The sequence below is a fragment of the Asterias amurensis genome, chromosome 13, assembly GCF_032118995.1.
Source record: "Asterias amurensis chromosome 13, ASM3211899v1".
Taxonomy (NCBI): domain Eukaryota; kingdom Metazoa; phylum Echinodermata; class Asteroidea; order Forcipulatida; family Asteriidae; genus Asterias; species Asterias amurensis.
Genome location: NC_092660.1, coordinates 20,966,039 through 20,986,056, shown reverse-complemented (window position 1 = coordinate 20,986,056; position 20,018 = coordinate 20,966,039). Strand labels below are relative to the sequence as shown.

The following is a 20,018-nucleotide window of genomic DNA, read 5'->3' as shown; positions in this document are numbered from 1 at the left end:
GTTGCCAAACTGTTTTCATGTTAACATTAAAGGCACCGGACACCTTTGGTAATATTATTGTCAAAGACCAGTATTCTCAGTTGGTGTATCTCAACATATTATGCACAAAGTAACAAATCTGTGAAATTTTTTACTCAATTTGGTCGTCGAAGTTGCAAGATTAAAATGGAAGAAACACCCTTGTTGACGAGTGGTGTGCTTTTAGATGTCTTGTATTCGAGACCTCAGCTGATGAGGTATCTTATTACATTCAAATATTTTTGTGAGAATTTACTTCTTTCTCAAAATCTAAGTTACTACAGCGGGGCCATTTCTCACAATGTTTTGTACCATCAACAGCTCTCCATTGCTCGCTACCTAAGTTTTTATGCTAACAATTATTTTGAGTAATGTTACCAAAAGTGCCCAATGCATTTAAACCATAAAATGGTCGCACAAAATCGAGTGTGAAATTGTATTATTAATAACGTAATGCTCTTAGTAATTTTCATAGGCCTATTCGGCCAAAATATAATTTGTACAGATTTGATTTCATTGATGGTAATGTTCTTTCGAAATTTCTTCTCGTTTTCGATACGCATCCTTGCATTGGCTCATCATTGGTACGGTGTCAATGGTAACATGCCCGCGTGTTCGCGTCGCGAAAAACGCTCCACCAAAGTAAGGTCGACGTCACATTCAAAGTTTTTACGCACAGATTATCATTCGACGCTCGATGTGACGTCACATTCAAAGTTTTTACGCACAGATTATCATTCGACGCTCAATGTGACGTCACATTCAAGGCCTATACGCACAGATTATCATTCGACGCTCGATGTGACGTCACATTCAAGGCCTATACGCACAGATTATCATTCGACGCTCGATGTGACGTCACATTCAAGGCCTATACGCACAGATTATCATTCGACGCTCGATGTGACGTCACATTCAAGGCCTATACGCACAGATTATCATTCGACGCTCAATGTGACGTCACATTCAAGGCCTATACGCACAGATTATCATTCGACGCTCGATGTGACGTCACATTCAAGGCCTATACGCACAGATTATCATTCGACGCTCGATGTGACGTCACATTCAAGGCCTATACGCACAGATTATCATTCGACGCTCGATGTGACGTCACATTCAAGGCCTATACGCACAGATTATCATTCGACGCTCGATGTGACGTCACATTCAAGGCCTATACGCACAGATTATCATTCGACGCTCGATGTGACGTCACATTCAAGGCCTATACGCACAGATTATCATTCGACGCTCAATGTGACGTTACATTCAAGGCCTATACGCACAGATTATCATTCGACGCTCGATGTGACGTCACATTCAAGGCCTATACGCACAGATTATCATTCGACGCTCAATGTGACGTCACATTCAAGGCCTATACGCACAGATTATCATTCGACGCTCGATGTGACGTCACATTCAAGGCCTATACGCACAGATTATCATTCGACGCTCAATGTGACGTCACATTCAAGGCCTATACGCACAGATTATCATTCGACGCTCGATGTGACGTTACATTCAAGGCCTATACGCACAGATTATCATTCGACGCTCGATGTGACGTCACATTCAAGGCCTATACGCACAGATTATCATTCGACGCTCGATGTGACGTCACATTCAAGGCCTATACGCACAGATTATCATTCGACGCTCGATGTGACTTCACATTGCAATGTTTGTGTGTTCTGTGGTTTCTTCTTGTCATTGTTCAGAGTGTTTCTTAAAGATTGTAACTTAAATTGACGCTAGATGTGACGTCACATTCAAGGCCTATACGCACAGATTATCATTGTGACGCTCAAATAAAACCACCCGGCATTATTACATCACACACACTTTTTGAGCTCACACCAGTGGCTTTTGCGTTGGTTACAATCCGTTCGAAGCCTTTATCATCAACGAAAGACAAGAGACAAACTTTGTCATTTTGTGTTATGCAAGATTTCTTCTGAGTGCAACTTTTGAGTGGTGAGTTTTTATCTCTCAAAATGCGATTCAAGGCGAAAAAACAACCCACTGTAACATCTGTGGAAGAGTTGGAAGAAGGCCCCATCAAACCATCTTGTGGTTTCTTTCGACTGTGGAGAACGCTCTTCTGGAAGCACAGGCCACGTGTGGACCCAGCCGTAACCTTTACAGCTGTTGAAAGTCTGGTGGCCCATCGACTGCCCAAGGAGCGTGGTAAGAGATCAACTGTTATTGGCGAGTCCGGAGCTGGGGACAACCTTGTCACTAACCACCATAGAAGATTCTTGGTGGAAGGATGTAGGAAGACCGATTTAACAGTTGATGAGGAAGAAGATCTTTCAAACCTTAGTGAGGAAGTCATGAGTCCTTACTTAGTGGATAGGATGAGTTTGTTTGAAACAGACAGCGAGCTGTCATCAGTCATGGAGATCTCACTGCTGCCGAGTGTGGAAAGCCGAGAGGCCCGACTCAGCGACGTGGACGGACTCTCCCGGCCATCAACGGACAATATCCTCTCTGATGTACGTCAAAGCAAGACCTTGACGACACGACATAATATGATTCGTCCAGAGTTCTTTGGACCGTCTATAGAGGATTGGTACGAGGACCAGGATGATGACACTGATGTCGAGTTTGATGCTATTTCATGGAAATCATTTTTCTCATCAACGAAACACCCCCGTCTGAGCTTTAGAATTATCGGGCAAGGCAAACACCGTGCCGAGGTGTTGAGTTTGGATTGGGACTGGTAATAACATTTCCATCTAGTATCGGACGTCAATCAATGACACTTGATTTAGTCTCCTCTCACGGTCAGTTTTTATGTCATCAGTGGACCAAGGTTCGACTCCCAGCCATTCATTTGGTAATTCTGGTCGAGCCCCATATCTCCACAAAGAAGCCCAGCTTGATTTCAAGTTCGGGCGGCAAACCAAGAACTGACCATTTTGAAACGACACAAATCTAGTTTTCTAGCTCTGACTGTGCTCTGAAGCTATGCTTCGACGATGTGAACATGCAATAGCCGTCGAATAATGCTTTAGAGAACCTTTGTTTATAACATCTTCCGAGGTTGTCAGAGCTGGGTCTGTCTTTTAAATTAAATTTATTTTTTGTATAAAATATGAATTGAAATTATGTTTCCTTTTTAAAACCAAGCGTGAGTATTTTGTAGAGAGGTGGGTTCGATCCCAGCCGTTTAGGCGATTTTGAACGTTCCCACCCCTTCTTCCAGTACTCATTGCTACTTTGCATGTTGAACAACTGCATTTTATAATTAAAGGGAAACTTGACTTCTTTTCAAAACCTCTCTGTTTCTAGTTGTTTGAGAACGGATCAATAAAAAACAAATTAACAGTGATGTTTTAAACTCAATGCTCGTTGTGTGATTTTCTTTCTGGGTGCATTATTTAGGTGAGGATTAATTTAATTAAAATGCTTAGTACAGATTTGGCGAATGTCGTAATGCAAGACACTGACTACCGGATGATAAGTGCGCAAAGTACTTTCCACTAAGCAAGTTATTTGGAGGTCATGGTAGTGTGTCTCGGTTTCTGCTTAGCAACTGTTGTATATTTAACGTTTTTATTTGAACTTTGAATTGTAACCACATCGTTTATAATCTAATGACATTGATATTGGTATCCATTTTTAATGTGAGCGTTCATAATAGTAATTGAAACCAATTCTACATCTCAACTCCTATCTTAGTTGATTAACTCATTGTATATTAGAGTTTGACGTCGACAATCCTTAGTATGGTCGTCGTGTAGTTTCTGTTCAACGAATTCAACAAGGAAAGTTAATAATATGGACAGTTTATAAACCACTCCATTAGACGACAATTGTTATCTTACAGTTTGTAGGGTAAGTTTCATGATTGTTGTTTATTATCGCTACGACAATCAATAAATCGTTCTGACAGAAGTTGCCTTAAAAAAAAAATAATAATAACCAGTGTGGACTATTAACAGCATTTAAATTAAACGGTGGACAAGTGTTGACATAAACTCACCACCTAAAGAAATTACATTTTAAATTCTATTGTATGTTGGTTTGTTGGTTTGTTCGTTTGTTCGATGGGGTGGTGCTTTAGTTTTTGTTTTGCGTTGTTGATGCAAGTGAAGAAACTCCTGAAAAATAATTATGTGACGCTCTTCGTCCAGGATGAAAAAGCTTCAATCAGGAATCCGAAATTATTCGTGTTTAAGGTTTTTTTTTTTTTTTTCAAATTGAAAACAAAAAATATTTATATTTGCTTTGACTGCTTTAATAGCCGTTTATTACACCACGGCCATCAACGTCAGATTCCCTGTACACACTTTAGAGAAAAAAGCCCTTCTGCATGAAATGCTCTTGAATATTTCCTGAAACAAAAAGACGGCTTGCCTTGGTCGATAGAAACAGTTTATCAACATGAAACAAATATATTACTACTAATCAAATTTACTGACAAAATCCCTTGAAATTTCCATTCAAAAGATACAAGTTCTAAAAGAGTTAACGGATTTATGAACCAAATTTTAAAATCAAAATGAGCTAGCCTGTGTTTGTCAATTTCATTTTTTTCCCATTATGGAATCAACAGAAAACGATAGTCTTGACGTTGAGGGCGTCTTTAGAAATCGCTTACTGTGAGTTTGATTTGGGCCACATGCATCCTGAGAGTTTGTCAGTATCGATTCTTCATCACGATCTCGGGAGTATTCGCATTCGCTCTCGACACTGCCAAACCGGTTTCGAGAATCTGAGGAAGGAATACTATTTCCCTCTCTCTGTAATGACGTGAACGCCGATACTGAACTATCGCCTCGAAACTCTTGCATCGAATACTTGGGTATTGTTCTACTCGCCAGTAGTGAATTTGTGTCTCTCTGTTCAAATGGTGTTGTTTTGTGAGTTCGCAAATCGTTCTCTTTAAGAAGTGATGCATTTCTTTGGTAAGACAAATACCAAGGTAGATAAAGAGTTGACTCTGGCACTGCTCCATGTTCCGCTTCTGGGCGTGTCCCGGGGCCGAGTTGGGAGGGTGGTGAATGAACTGTCACCAGTTTCTCAATAGCTAGCCTAAGATTACCACCACTACATCGTAGTGCTGCATCAAGGGTCGATGTGCTTAGACTAGGGAACAATCGTCTTAAGAAGTGTTTGGTTTGACTTGTTATATCCCCATGTTGATCAGTGAGGGGTGTGGTTGTAGCAGTAGAGGCCCGTCTATGATGCTCAGTCCCTGGTGGTTGCAGTCGGGATAGACCAGCCTGAGCCGCATACATCAAGCTCCACTGACATTCCCGTTGTAGCATGGTGCTCTCTAAATCTTTATCAGCAAAGGCACGACGTTTTCGCATCCTCTCACTGACGGATGGAGGGAGGAAGATGACTGGACGAGGTGAGGTGCTGGCGGTAACATGAGATGATCGACTGCTTCGGCTTCGGCATCCTAAATAAAAACATATAGATGAAACAAAGTACGTTTCTTGTTATTTCGTTAAGTTATGACATGTTCATGTGATTTGTCACAGATGAAGTAAAATGCTTTGGGAATCTGTTGTCAATAATGATGACAGTGGTGTGATCCCTTTAATGATGGAATTTTGAACAGATAATCAAAGTGAATTGGAAAGAAAAAGAAAATTTACGAGAACTTAAGAAATGGGTAGCCAAACACTACACTTTTTCCAGTTTCTAGCGGCATAAAACTAGTTACAATGTTAAATTTGCATTTTGCAGACGAAAGAGGTTGCGCGAAGTGTCTCTCCCAATCTGCGTAGTTGTAAAAACAAACTTCAGAATTAACAAAATTTGATAAAAATGTGAATAATTCTGAGGTATCGATAACAAATAATATTGGGTAAAAAACAAGAGAAAAAAACCTGAAACTGTCCATTTTACAAAGTGTTTCCAATTCAAAGATCTACTGCTTGTTCAAGTCAACAAGTGGTATGGGCATACATTGTTTGCGGAACAGTGCAAGTGTTTCTCTACAGCTCACGTAAAAATATCGTTTGGGAAATAATATGAAGCTGAAAACTTCGACAGTTCTGACCAAAGTTACGACAAAACAATTTATCTAAAGTTACCAAGCTGTTAAAAACCCATAAAGTTTACGACGCCACCGAGGGCGTGCTGTAAAACATCACCAAGTACAACGCATGTGGTGTCAAACAAGAGCTAAAGGCTAACAAAAATATACCCAAAGTACAGAGGATCCGTTACCAAACCCACAAAATGTACTATGGGGTTTGACAGTGCGCCGCGCCCCGTTGGGCAAGCAGGGTAAACCAGCCAACGGCTCCCGGGCTTTGAGTGGATTAACACCCGGTGGGTGTTTCACTACGACACGGTAGTGCGTAGATACAACAAGATATCTGACAACAAAGTTATGTGATAATCAAAAAGGTAAACAATGCTTAGGGCTAACATGAAACCTATACTGGATACGGGAATACTATGAATGGGGAAATCACTGATGAAACTCATCAACATAATTGGAGTTGACTCCTCCGATCCTAGCTTTGTTTTTACAATGCACTCTCCTTTTTTACGAATGAAACTAGTTATTATGAAACAGTTTCGTTAACTGTAAATTGCTTCACAATCATTACTACTTTTCGCTTATTATTTCAATGTGCGAACAATTATTACTACAGCTCAACTGTTTAGTGCATGTACGTGAAACATGAAAGCATTTTTTACGTCCGTTTAGATGTTTTGTTTTTAAAAACTGACTGGGGCAGGATTTGAACCAACGACCCTAGGGGCCGATTTCACATATCAACGAAATGTATCGCAAGACAAATTGCGCTAAAACCCAGCAAAACTGCAGCCTGGTTTACTTTGCAATGATTTTGTGTTTAATTTGGTCCTAGGCCGGCACGTTTTCGAAATCGTTTATGACTTTCTGTAAGCTAAGGTTTATTGTGGGTTTTGTCTGTTTGTTGTCTGACGAAACGTTACATCATTTCAATACAATCTTAAAATGCTGCAGTAGATGCATTGTATACACCGATGGTAACTTACCATCTAAGATGTCTTTAGACACAGACGTTGAGCCACTACCGACACTCCTCAGTGGTGCCGTCTTACGAGCACCAGATCCACCCGTCCCCTTCCCAGTTCCACACGGCACCTTACGAGGAGGACCACTCCCTGTAGGTTGGCCATCTTTACCAGACACTGGAGACGAGCCTTCCGTAGCTTGGTGTCTTCTCAGGGCTACTTGAGCTGCCATGACACGCTGCCTCTCCACCACGAGTTGGCAATTGGTGCACTGGCAATCTCTCCACCGGCAGTACCTCTTATGGCCTTTAAGGCAAGACACCACACCGTGGTTACGGCATCGGGCACACTTTGGGGTCCTTAAGACCTTCCTTGTGGTCTGTGTCCTTGGAGTAGTCATGGGATGTACTGGTAGAGGGGTGTTCATTGGACTACCTTTAACCATATGTGGGGGGACGGGTGAATCTGAGTTACTGTGGGGTGTGTGACATACATCGCTATCTTGGTCGTCACCATCTATGATGTGTACCGTCAATTCATCGCTGATCAAGGTAGCCATACCTTAACAAAACAAAGTATTAAAAGATTTGCAAAATGACCGGCCACAAACATTAAACTCAATCCATTGTACTGCAATTTTTGTTCTAAAGTGTATTCGTTTTCATAAGATTGTTATCATAAAGTGTGAAAGTTATTAGAAGAAAGTTTCCCCTTGTTATGTGTTCTTTAGTTTTGAGTTGACTGTGGAGATCACTAAAACAGAGTGACAACACACTTTGACACTTAACCAGAACAACTCAGATAATTTCAATAATAATCAACAATACTTTGTCTTTATCTAAAGTCTCTTCAGGTCGTGACACAAGACTACATGTAAGGATCACAAAGGAGGAAAGGGTTATTGTGATAAGAACAAACAATTATCCTTTATCACAATTCAATCATCAACATTTTTCCCGATATAAACCAAATTTAGGGCAGCCAGTTATTTCTCTCTTAATTGTTTAAACATAATTATGGATTTGTAATATTGTATATGCAATATTGCCGCTTTAGCTCATAATATTTTATCTTAAAAAGTGGGATTCATATAGTACTGGATCTGTATAACTTTTAGTTACAAGTACAAAAATGTAGCACACGATAAAATTACACATTTTCATTAACCGTTCTTGGCTAATTACTCAAACGGATTGAATAAAATAACACATACAATATTTCTTTTTCTTTTTCTTTTTTTTTCCGCACAAAAAAGCAACCGACTTGTACATTGTATTCGTCGAAAAATGAGTGAATAATGTTACAATGTTATTCATTTTTCAGAGTTACCTTTTAAAACTTTGTCTTGTTACCTAAGTCTCAAAGCAGAATAGTTATAGTTGTTAATTCGGTGAAACCAATAAGAAATATTGCTTGCTTACCCCTTAAGTTGCAGTTCACTATCTGGCGAATAAACTCAGCTGAAACCGGCTGTACCGCGGGTAGAATGCAAAATGATTCTAAAACCGAATCATCCACGTGTTAAAAGCGATCAGAAATCTCCGCTAATAAGCAAGACGGCTTCCTTATCAATTGAAGATCAATCTCATTGATAGAAAGGAAGATGCAGCGTGTTGCTGGCAACAAAGTCATCGGGCTACTTGAGTGCGAATGACCGCAGACGACCAGAGCAACGATAACTCCCAAGAAAATAGGCCATCTCGCAGTGAGAGGCCCACCGTATGATCTGGGCTGAGGTGTCTGATGCTTATCAGTTGTGACGGCAAGCTAGGCGGGCGGGCGGGTTGCTGTACTCCATCAACTAAGCGTAACACCGTGGGTGACTAGCCCCAGTACTTCATGTCCACCAATTGGGGTCTATGTTTGATGATCAAGGGGAATCAATGTGTTGCGTGGGCAGTCTTTTAATTCACTTAGCTCTGCTGAAGCTAAGTTTGGAACTTTACGCTTACCGTTAACTTTCTTGTGTCTTTGGTATTTTTTTCTATTTCAATTAAAGCGGATGAAGTTTGACCTATCAGACACCAAACTTGGACGAGGTTGAGAAACAAACATGTTATGGTGTGAAGTGGGAATTTAATTTGATGAGTCTACAGAATTGGATTACATCGCTCCTTTTTAGGTGACTCTCCTATTGGCGCATTAATTCATTTCAAAGTAAAACCACAAATTTTAAGCAAAGTTTGGCACCAGAATGTTCACAAAAAAATAACTTCTTCAACAGAGTTTCGGCATATTTAAAATTATATGATCTACAAGAAACTGAAGTGTTTTATATATTTTAAATAATTTAGTTTCGAAGTAACTGCTCGTTTTGAATAATATAACAATATTAAAACTTAAGCCAGTGTGTCTACTCAATATTACTCAATAATACGCCGAACGCATTTCACTTAATTATTAAAGTGTCCTGACATTAACAAATTGCCACAGACAGTAATAATTCGCAATTACTGTTGCCATTGGTACTTTTGTGTTATGAATTGCTGTTTGTTAATTTTACTCGGAGTCGGGGTTTGAAACAAATAAAACCTAAAGATGAACACTGACAAAGTCAACATTATGTGGTTGCTTGTGTGTTTGGATTGACGTCTATAGTATACCTTTGCTATATTATTGCAATTTAAAGTGCCTTGCTGCGCATGTGGTACCAAACATAGCGGAAACGATTTACATTTACAAGACTTCCCCAAAACACAAAAAACTATAAGCGATACATCACTTTAAAACAATTATTTACAACTGAGGAAAATAAAATCGTATGTGACAATTTGCAGGTAAAGTGCCAGCTACTGAATTGTTTTGTAAAACAAATTATTTTTAAAATGTTGTCTTGCGTGCCGGGGTTATTGTGCCGTCCGACTGTATTTCTCGAAAAGACTCAAAGATTGGTTGTTTGTTTGTTTGTTTGTTTGGGTATGTGTTGTTTGTTTGTTTGTTTGGGTATTTGTTTGTTTGATAATTACCGTAGTCTCAATATTGGTTGGTGAATTCAAGTTAAGATCCGGGATGTTTTTGTCTTGGGTTTTGGGGTAAATCCCATAAAAATGAAATAAACTATGACAAGTTTGACACCATAAGAAAAATTCCTCTCACGTTTCACTTTGGCCTCCCCCGACGTCCCGAAATACTATTGATCCTTTACAAGAATGAAAAGAAAAGAAAAACATGTTTATGGAACCCGAGTCCTTGTGAAATTTCGTGCGGGCTATTGCATTACAACCGAGAGTATTGTGTGTCGAGGATCGAGCGTCATTATTGCGCGAATTATGAAATAAGACGGTCATTTCAATTACCTTTAGTGACAGGTGCGTGTATGAAGCAATGACGGCTTGCAGGCTCTCTGCTTCCACAAACTTAGTGTCACTTTTCAGACACAAGTTTCTCTTGGATGGTGGAAGAAATCACTGGGGAAGAAAGGCAATGCGGCGAGGGGTGAATTATTCCAAATATTGACGGATCCATGACGGGTCTTATAGGTTTTTAAACTTCTTGGAGGGGTCCATGAGGCTATATATGGACCATTAATCCATAATACTAACAACCAAACAGAGAGGTCTGATCAAAGAGGGCGCTTCCAACCTATTGTAATCGGTTCCCGGAGCTATAGACCCTGCATAGTATTTTAAGCCTTCGGGGTTGACTGCCGGCCACATACACCAAAACCCACCCATCACAACGGATAGATAAATTCATAACGTGTAAACAATTAAAGAAGTTAGTGTGAATTGATATAATATTTACGGTGTTATCAGAGTGCATATCAATCCACCATCAACAAGTTCAGCAAAATCGCAAGGGGTTGGTGGTTGGTTCATTTAACAATAAATTAAACAGTCTACGATATTCAACTCCTCATCAACAATCATAACCTTAGAATCAGGAGCATTTCAGCTGCTATAGCGATCTAAACATACAAGACTTCCAACTGGTACATCACGGTCGCTTTTAAAGGTACACCAATTACCTCGTCACAAGACCGTCTTTGACGACAAAACTTCAATCGCAGCTCTACTCAAACTGTATGACGTATTGTGATCATTTACAAAATAAAGAGACGAGATCTTCTCCGAGGAGACTCGATGTGAAGTTATTTTAGGCCGAACATGGTTTTAATTGGTGCAGACGAGATGGAGGTTTACTTGTGTAAATACGCGCCATTTATTCAGCTTATTGGCGCCAAAACAGCGTCACGCGCAGCCCAGTGGTACCCCGCGCACAAACCGGCGTATAGTTTTCGTTGGTTAGGCCACTAGATATTTAGAAAACAGTTTATGTTTTTGCTTGTTCGTACATCCATGGTATCAGGTGATGCTTATTCAGCCACCAACCGATCTTGGCATTTTGTCTTGGGTAATTCTCATGTCGTCTGGTTGTGAGAATCGACCGCAAATTAAAGGGATTATCACCGACAAAACATGGCAGCTCCTTTTTACGAAAAAACAACATGCAGCACATATAAAACAAGTCCAATGTACCAACAATTTGAAATAAAAACAGAATACCTTGAGCAAAGTACATCCCAAACTCGTTTATTAATCACAAACATGCACTCATGTACTTCATATTGGAGTTTTAGAAATCAAAAAATTATGAAAACTTAGCAATATTTCAAAACAAAACAGCATTGGTCAACCACTTTTCACTTTGTACAGAGTTTGGTAGTCGTATGTAGCAGTGTGAATTCAGGGGAAGTAGTCGATCAGTTGCAAATTTCATTGAAAAATCCTGCAATTTCATAACAATGTCCTCTGTTTTGGAGGTGAAGCTCACACACATGGAACTCTAAGCTATGGAAAGTACATAACAACTGGACCCTATTTCATCTAGCTGTTGAGCACAGAGAATTCCTGCTTGGCTAAAATGGCTTACCAGTCAGAATACTGTGCAATGTGTATCGCTCCTCCTGACTGCAGTGGAAAGCCAAGCAGTTTTGTAAAAATGGACGCTGGTTTGTAAAATTCCAGCAATTTTGACGATTGTTTTCCAGATCGTTGACAAATTATTGGCTTAGAGCCCTGTTTGGGTGTAAGTACCAATCTCTCTACCTGGTTGTGGTTCACAACATCCTTCAAGTGTTGTTTTTAAACAATACATCAAAACTAATCATTTATCATTTAATAGTTTGGGGAGAATTTTGCAAAATGAGATATAACTCCATTGCTTGAATAAGTCTGCACAAAGTTATTACAATAATTATATTTTTCGTGAATCTATTTACAATGATGTTCTAAGCCAAAGTGGAGACTACATCAAGTAGGGTTCATCTGCTGAAATCTTCCATGATGGCCTGCTTCCAGGAGTCAATGGTTTGGCAGCAGCAATAGCTGTAGCTCTGATGGAGTAATCACAAGGAAGTCAATATTAGAGATTGACTAGATGAACCAAAATAGTCAAAGGTTACATTTTGAACGACATTATCATAGTGCAATGAGAACAATAACTTAGGAAAGTTTCAAAGACATTTTGTACATCTGTGGTAAATATTTTGAAACAGTTAGTTTGTTGCGAACAATTACTTTGAAAATATTCAAATAAACGTGTTGTACTTGTGCTAGACATTTCAAGACATTTAGTGTAATACGAAACATTACTTTAGAAAGACTGAAAATAGACGAGTCAAAATAGAAAAATGATCAAAGTGATTGGGCAATAATGTTAAAAAGTAAAAAAGACTAATGGAGAAATTAGATAAACTAGGCCAATACTAGTATGTTTACTATATATAATGCAAACAATTACTTTAGAACACACTCAAATACTAATAGACAATTTGGACCAAAGGTGCTAAAGGTGAGAGGACAATACCAAAGATTAATTGCGAAAAATTTCGAACTTAGAAAAACTATGCAAACATACAGTATAATTATAATGTGGCAAAAACATCTACACAATACATAGTCTAACCAATTAATATCATCCACTTCGATTGTGACTGATGAACTATGTCAGCCTGCAATATGTGTTGAAATCACCAAATAATACAGTATATACAGTGCACACATAATATGTTCATTTTGTGCACAGTCAGTTGTGCCACCACACAACACCATGCATTTTGATGGTTTAAATTATTGGTAAAACCACATTAAAATGTTACAAAGAGCAAGAAAGTCAATGCAAGTACAAATATATCAATAACTGCAAGTTGTATATTATGAGGAATTACAAAATGCAAATTCACACAGCATTCAATGACCAAAATCACTACACAACAATACATACATGTACTGTTTTCACATCAGAAAAAAAAGAATACAAGTCAAAGAGTAGCACAATGATATAAAAATGAGCAGTTGGAAGAATACATTATTTGATAAATTAATTAAAACAGAAAAATGCAGTTACAACAAAACACACAAAATATTTTGAAAAGTACAAATAATGAGTAAGGTCGGTGAGAACACAAATATTTGTATGGAAAAGAAATGCACAGATAAAACAATACAAAATATAATACAAATGGAAAAATGAAAGAGCAGAACAGATGTCATTCAAAGTTCTCAACAAAAACTCAAGACTTTGGCTTTGTTTATTGACTCCACAAACATGACAAAAACATGATTGATTTGATCATTGGAACTCACCCTTCTGAAGCTGGTTTGGGTTCAGCTAGTCTCTTAACCCCTGAGTAAACCGTAGTACCAGGCTTTGATTCCCTCCTACCATCTCTAGTGTAGTAGTAGTTAGCGGACAGACGATGAGATACCCCATCAGGGAGGTTGGGCTCTGGTATAGACCTATAGGCAAAACAGTGGACATTAACTCATGCTGGTTAAAACAGTAGTCTAAAGGTTTGGGTAGGGCTATTTTGCAATTTCAGACCGGATACTTAACAGGGGAAATTGACTCTGTTTGCCCTGATCACTTCTTTGGTTTGTATATTAGAAATTAGTGTTGCAGATGCCCTTTACATACAGTGTAGTAGAAAAAGACTGGGTGCCCTTTTGCCCTTACAAAAGCAAAGTTGAAAACAACTTACCAACCAAATGTACCAATGGTACATATGCAAAAAGTAGTTCATGGCCTGACATTTCAACCTCAAAAGAATTCTTTCACGAAGGCTAAAAATTGAGAAAATACCTGCAAGTGTCGAAACGTCACTCATCGAGTCGTCAGGCCATTAACTACTTTTTGCATAATTCCAAATCTGTAAGGTAGTAGCATCATTGACCACCGACCTTATCAACTTATTATTATGGTTTAGGCCTATTTATTTACTGCACTGGTGGCCAGGCAGGCCAAAAAGTACATCAAATAGACAAAGACAATTGCTTCCATTGCCTCCGTAAAGTATTGCATACACGTAGGCCTACTGTCTAGTTCTGACTGAGTAGAGCAGGGGTTGCCCTTAACTTTTTTTTCAACTGGCCAGCAGGACCAGTTGGCTTGATTTTTCACTGGTCTGCCAGGTTTTTGACTGGTCCGTCAATTTTTTATGCTTTTTTTTTTAAAACTAATAGTATTCTGTTGTATACCAACTGCTCGTTTTTCGATCGTCGCTATTTCAAAATTCAACATGATTTGCAACGTCAACTTAACTGCACTGGAAGCCATACTTTTTTTATGTCTACCAAGTTATTGTGTTCGTAAAGGATAATTAATTTGAGAGTATTTTTTCTTTAAAAATGTAATAACAATAGCGTTATTAAAATTAATTTAAAAACAGGTCAAATTATTTGTCAGAGCAAAATGATCTTTATTTAGGTAGTTTTTTTTTAGTCCACGGTTTATTGTAAGCACTCAACATAAAAGTATTCCTTAGTAAGAAGAACTTTTTTATGAAGAAAAAAAAAATAGTGTTTTTACTATAAAAACACCCCAAAAAAACACTTTAAAACCGACTGTTAAAATATCATTAACTTTTTATGTACTGCCTTCAAATCTACTGTGGGGGAGGGTTACGTGCGATCGCTCAAGTTATTTTATCATGTATAAACATTGCCTATTATTGTAGTTTTAATAAGTATTCATAAACATAATACATCGTACCGAAGTTCCCAAAATCTTCCCACTTTCGTCCAGAAAAACCCCCAACAAAAAGTAGAAATCAAAAAAGTCCATGAAGAAGCATACGAGTTTGACGGTATTTTTTTCAATTATGTGTATGGAATGATCGGTGCCGGCGTCTGTTTTGTGAACAAAATTTTCATTTAAAAAACGTTTTTAAAAGCAGCAAAAACGCCTTTGTTTAACACATGATTGCATTCTAGAACCCAAGTCTTTCTTGAAATCAACCCGCAAAAAACCCCAAACAACCGCACATTATATGTGACCAATAAAACCATAGATAAACTAGATCGCCCACCAATCGCCCGCAAAAAAAAACAAGCCCCAAATAACAACAAAATTACCCAAAATCAGGACGGAAGAACTTTACTAAACACAATTAAATACTCCTTTTTGCTCATCCAGAGTATCCTAACTTGGTAATTTTTGTTGAATGAAGCCTCACCGTCTCGCTCGTTTTTCGTAAACACGCTAGACTCTTATTCCCACACGGAAATCTGCTCCGTTGACCGACCATGCTGCTGACAGAATGTGTTTTGCTTTGTGGTCTTCTGTCAAGGCGACTGAAGCTAGTTTTGTAAGCTATTGCGTACTTTCACCAATAGAGGGCGTCTATTCCCACGCTATCGAATATTCTGAAACGCCCTCTAGCGTTCAGTATTTCTTACACTTTCTGCCACACGTGAACTAATACAAAGACTACAAGCCTTTGCGTTGCATGATGGGATTTTGCGCTGTGTACGCGTGATCGTCGGAAGTTTGCCAGCGTTCAGCGGCACTTCGAGTGATTTTTATTACGTTTTATCCAAACCTTGAGTGAATGTTTTTACATTTTATTCGAGCCTGAAAATAGTTTAAAAATTTTCATAGTTCTGTAGTACCGCTGCCGATATTTTTGACTGGTCAGCCGGACCAGTTGGCAAGGTGTTTCAGCTGGTCCGCCGCGATTTCTACTGGCATTTGGCCAACGAACCTGCGTTAAGGTCGAACCCTGTAGAGTTACTCCGTATCCAGCATTCTGTGCTCATCATGCCGGACTGCCCTGGTTTTTCCAAAGTCCAATAAGAAGGCTGGAAATTGTTCATTCTCATGCACTGCTTCTACACTCTGGAACCCAATACCTTGTTCATTAGCCAAAGTGACTTCAATTTCCCAGTTCAAAAAGCACCTTGATTCTTAAAACTAATTTGTTTGACTTTGAGTAAAATTAATACATTTTGTTTCTGGTTTACATTTGTTTTGTTGTAGCGCTTTGCAACCGCTGGAAAAAGAGCTTCACTGAATGCTGTTAATTATTATCAATCATTAGGCCTAGTCATGTTAGTGTTTATTTGTTACTGACCTGGGAGAGACTTCTTTTGGATAGCGATTCTGTAACTTCAATTGAAGATTTCTCTGCAAAAACGGGAAGAAATGTCAACAGTTTTATCGGTTTATAATCTATATCAAAAAGACAATATGAACAACAAAAATCCCCCGGATAACTTTCCAGATGATGTCACCACTTTTTCTCTCTTTTTTTTACAAAAAGGGATATCTCATTGAGGTAAATTAGATACTATTTCTATAGTATATTATTTCATATCGGATGAAAAAGTGGTGGCGCCACTACGGAAACTTTTCCATGGTTTATTGCGTTCAGTCTTTTTAAAATCTAAGTTAATACATAGTTTATACCACTACAACAACAAATTATTACAATAATTGGGTACAAATGACAGTTTACACACATTATGCAATCAAACATTAAGATTAAGAACGTATTTAATGGACAAATTAACACTAACCTAACCCCATCTAAATAGTAAATTGTAAAAAGAACGTATTAAAAATTAATGGACAAATTAAAACTAAATTGGGTACAAATGACAGTTTACACACATTATGCAATCAAACAATACTAACGTATTAATGGAAAAATTAACACGAAAAGTAAAATTGCTAATTTAAAAAAAGAAAAAGTTTGTTTTTTTTGACAGAATTTTCCCCAGAGTACCAGTCAGTCCCCAACTGCTGCTCTACACAATGTTGTTTTAAGTTTAACCCTTTATTTTAAAGGGCACCAGTCAGTATATCGTATGGTTTACTGTAGAAAGTCCCTGTGTAAACATTTAACACGTCAGCAAACGTTTCGTACTAGATTCATTAGTTGCACAGACAAGTAATTGTCGATGTTACTTTTTGAAAGTTGAAGAATAATAAGGGAATAAACATACCCCGGCCAAAAAATTGCGGAGAGCTTGAACTATCGGTGAAGCAGTTGCCATTTTGCTTTTTCGCTGGTTCCCGCACCTCCTACGAGCAACGCTTCGCCTCGTTTTGACTTGCCCTTCGGCACCAACGAAGGTCAACATTTCTTGCGATAAGTTGTAAAGTATTTTCTTTTAAAATGTTTTTATTTTAGAACTTAAGTGCAAAAACTACATCAAATATACTTTATATGATGATTTCTTATTTTAGTTTTTGAAATTTGTAATAAATTTGTTAACCATAAACGTTTTTGTCACTATTTTTATTTTAACGTAATGAAAAAGCCCGTCACGTAAAAGTTGACCTCTTTGATTTCTCACTTGCGAGACGACGCAAAAATGGACAAGCCAGTCAAGCTTGCGAAGGTAAAATGTCACATTATAGAATGATTTGAACAACCAGGATTACATATAATGTAGATATGATACCATAGTTTATATTACTTCAAAATTCATCATTCATGTGTACATGAAAACATATTTTTCGGAAGACTTAAAATTCGGCGATTAAAAAGTGCGTGATTCTATCAGCCTGCATCTCATGTGCGTGCACTGTGGGTGCGTAGGTTTGCACGTGTGCCCGAGGAGGGCGCTGTTTAACCTTCTGCACATTCCTACGATTTGTTGTTTCTGGCCTTAACTTACTTGAACTTACAGTGTCTGTGCAATTAATGAAACCCTTTCCATTAATTCATACATTCTAAACCCACTGACAATACGTTGTGCTTGAAATTAATTTTTTTTTAATTTACTCAATTAAATTGTATTTTTACTGTGTTTGTACATTTTTAATTTTATGAAAATAAGGCCAAATATTAATTAATACAAACAAGACAAGAGTCCGAGAGTTGGACCATAGTGTGATATATTAAAGAAATTGAAATTTGGTGAACATTTGCAGACAATTTAAAGGAACGTCACGGAATTAGTAAGAAACACAAATCGTAAAGATAACGGATTTACATAAAACTCACATGGTCTAATGATGATGACAGTTGGAAACATCCCAAGTTGAAACAGTTCTGTCTGAAATGTCTTATTTGATAAGAAAGAAATAATCTAACTTCACGTCTGGAGTTTATCGCTCTGTGTCCGTTTTGTTTATTTTTATTTTGACGTTGATGCAATGCAAAATTTGTAATCGTTTTTTCACTATTCCTCATGACCCAGATGACCGATCAGTTTATGTATATGGTGGATTACATAAAGTTTGTACACTGCCAGCAACCGTTTTGTTAGTAAAAACTAATTCTGTAATGTTCCTTTAAAGCTAGAATTACATAGGGCCCAAGGTTAAATCAAATCAATGTACATGTATTTCTTCTGCTAATCTGAAAGTAAAAGGGATAACTTTTCGATCCTGCCACCACCCCTTTTTAATTGTTATATCTCATTGAGGTAAGTTAGTTTATTATTTCATATTGAATGAAAAGGTGGTGGCGTGGTACAGAAACTTTTCCAGTAAATGGACTGGTTGTATTTGTAATTGTATTTTACTATTTCAAGATCAATAATAAATGCACATGTTTCCTATGAACAGGTTACCAAGGTTCTCGGCCGTACCGGCTCCCAGGGACAGTGTACACAAGTGAGAGTGGAGTTCCTTGATGACTCCAATCGTTCTATCATCCGTAATGTGAAAGGGCCTGTTAGAGACGGAGACATCCTGACTCTGCTTGAGTCTGAGAGAGAGGCTCGAAGGTTGAGGTAGAAGAAAAAGGCAATGGCTACATTTCGCATTACATAACAAGGTAATTATCTTTGATGCCCGCCTCCATCTACCTTAAAAAGTATTTAAAAACTTCAGAATCCAACGTCAGGCTCTGTTGTCTTTTGGTGCTGTACAGTACTACAAAAACAAATAAACTTACTTTTTCTGCAAGGGTGGCATCCTATACAAAATCAGGTTAAACTTTGTAAGGTTTTGAAAGATCCTAAGATTTCTGGTTTAACAGTAAGCAGCAAGATTATTCTAAGAAGTCTAGATGTCAACTTTTTTTTTAGGTTTTTGAGAAAATTCAGCCTTTTATCAAATTCAGATTTTGATATGTCTTCCTGGTGGAAAACAAATCTTCCTCCAGATGAGATATAAATGAATCCTGATCTTTGATCAACTTCTCTAGTGCTGAGGATACTTTTCCAAAAAGCATTTTTGAAACCTGATATTCCAAAAGGTGGAACTGCGATCATTTCAGCATTCCCATACCTCATTCAATTTATTAGAGTTTCAGAACTGTTGTTGTCATTAAAGACTCTGACTCCTGATTGTTCATTTCCCTTTTTTTGCAGGTGACATCTCGTATCCTCATCAGCAACAACATCAAATGTAAAACACAGAACTGTAGTACACATCTCTAAACGAAACGTCTTGTGCATCATCAGAGGAAACATCAGAATGGAAATCTGATGTCAGCTCAAGATTGATTCCACAATTCGCTTACTGAAAACAGCAAACAAGAACAATCCACGAATTAGTAGTTCATTATCTGCAAGGTCTGCCTCTGAACATGCATTCAGGCGCAAGGATAAAAGATAAAAAATCTACAATGTATTTCATTATTACGGAAACTTTTTGAGAGAGAGGCCATTCTGGCAATCTTCTGAATAAAAACTTAGTCATGCCATTGTAAAAAAGTTTGTTTATTGTCTGTGTTTGTAATTAAAGTGTTTTTGTTTGTTAGGGGGGGGGGGTTATTGTCTCTTGGGTTTGGGGTAGAAATCAAGCCCAATGCTTTGTTCTTTCTTGTAAGGGCGAGGCATGTT

The 20,018-nt window shown here is 38.1% G+C and overlaps 2 protein-coding genes and 1 long non-coding RNA gene across 3 annotated transcripts; 1 reads left to right on the top strand and 2 right to left on the bottom strand.

Moving 5' to 3' along the window:
* Nucleotides 1-3,966: 3,966 nt before the first annotated feature.
* On the bottom strand, nucleotides 3,967-7,555 carry LOC139945749 (doublesex- and mab-3-related transcription factor 2-like). The gene is made up of 2 exons (XM_071943138.1): nucleotides 7,018-7,555; nucleotides 3,967-5,437 (listed from the first exon to the last, which is right to left on the bottom strand). The coding sequence occupies exons 1-2, from the start codon at nucleotides 7,553-7,555 to the stop codon at nucleotides 4,557-4,559; spliced, it is 1,419 nt and encodes a 472-aa protein (XP_071799239.1). The 3' UTR covers nucleotides 3,967-4,556.
* A 3,952-nt stretch (nucleotides 7,556-11,507) lies between these two features.
* LOC139946413 (NADH dehydrogenase [ubiquinone] 1 alpha subcomplex subunit 7-like) lies at nucleotides 11,508-17,362 on the bottom strand. The gene is made up of 4 exons (XM_071944056.1): nucleotides 17,223-17,362; nucleotides 16,349-16,401; nucleotides 13,584-13,736; nucleotides 11,508-12,331 (listed from the first exon to the last, which is right to left on the bottom strand). The coding sequence occupies exons 1-4, from the start codon at nucleotides 17,358-17,360 to the stop codon at nucleotides 12,244-12,246; spliced, it is 432 nt and encodes a 143-aa protein (XP_071800157.1). The 5' UTR covers nucleotides 17,361-17,362; the 3' UTR covers nucleotides 11,508-12,243.
* Nucleotides 17,363-18,968: 1,606 nt separating this feature from the next.
* LOC139946414 (uncharacterized) lies at nucleotides 18,969-19,889 on the top strand. The gene is made up of 2 exons (XR_011787235.1): nucleotides 18,969-19,006; nucleotides 19,545-19,889. It is a non-coding gene; the product is annotated as an uncharacterized lncRNA (long non-coding RNA).
* The last annotated feature ends 129 nt before the right edge of the window (nucleotides 19,890-20,018 follow it).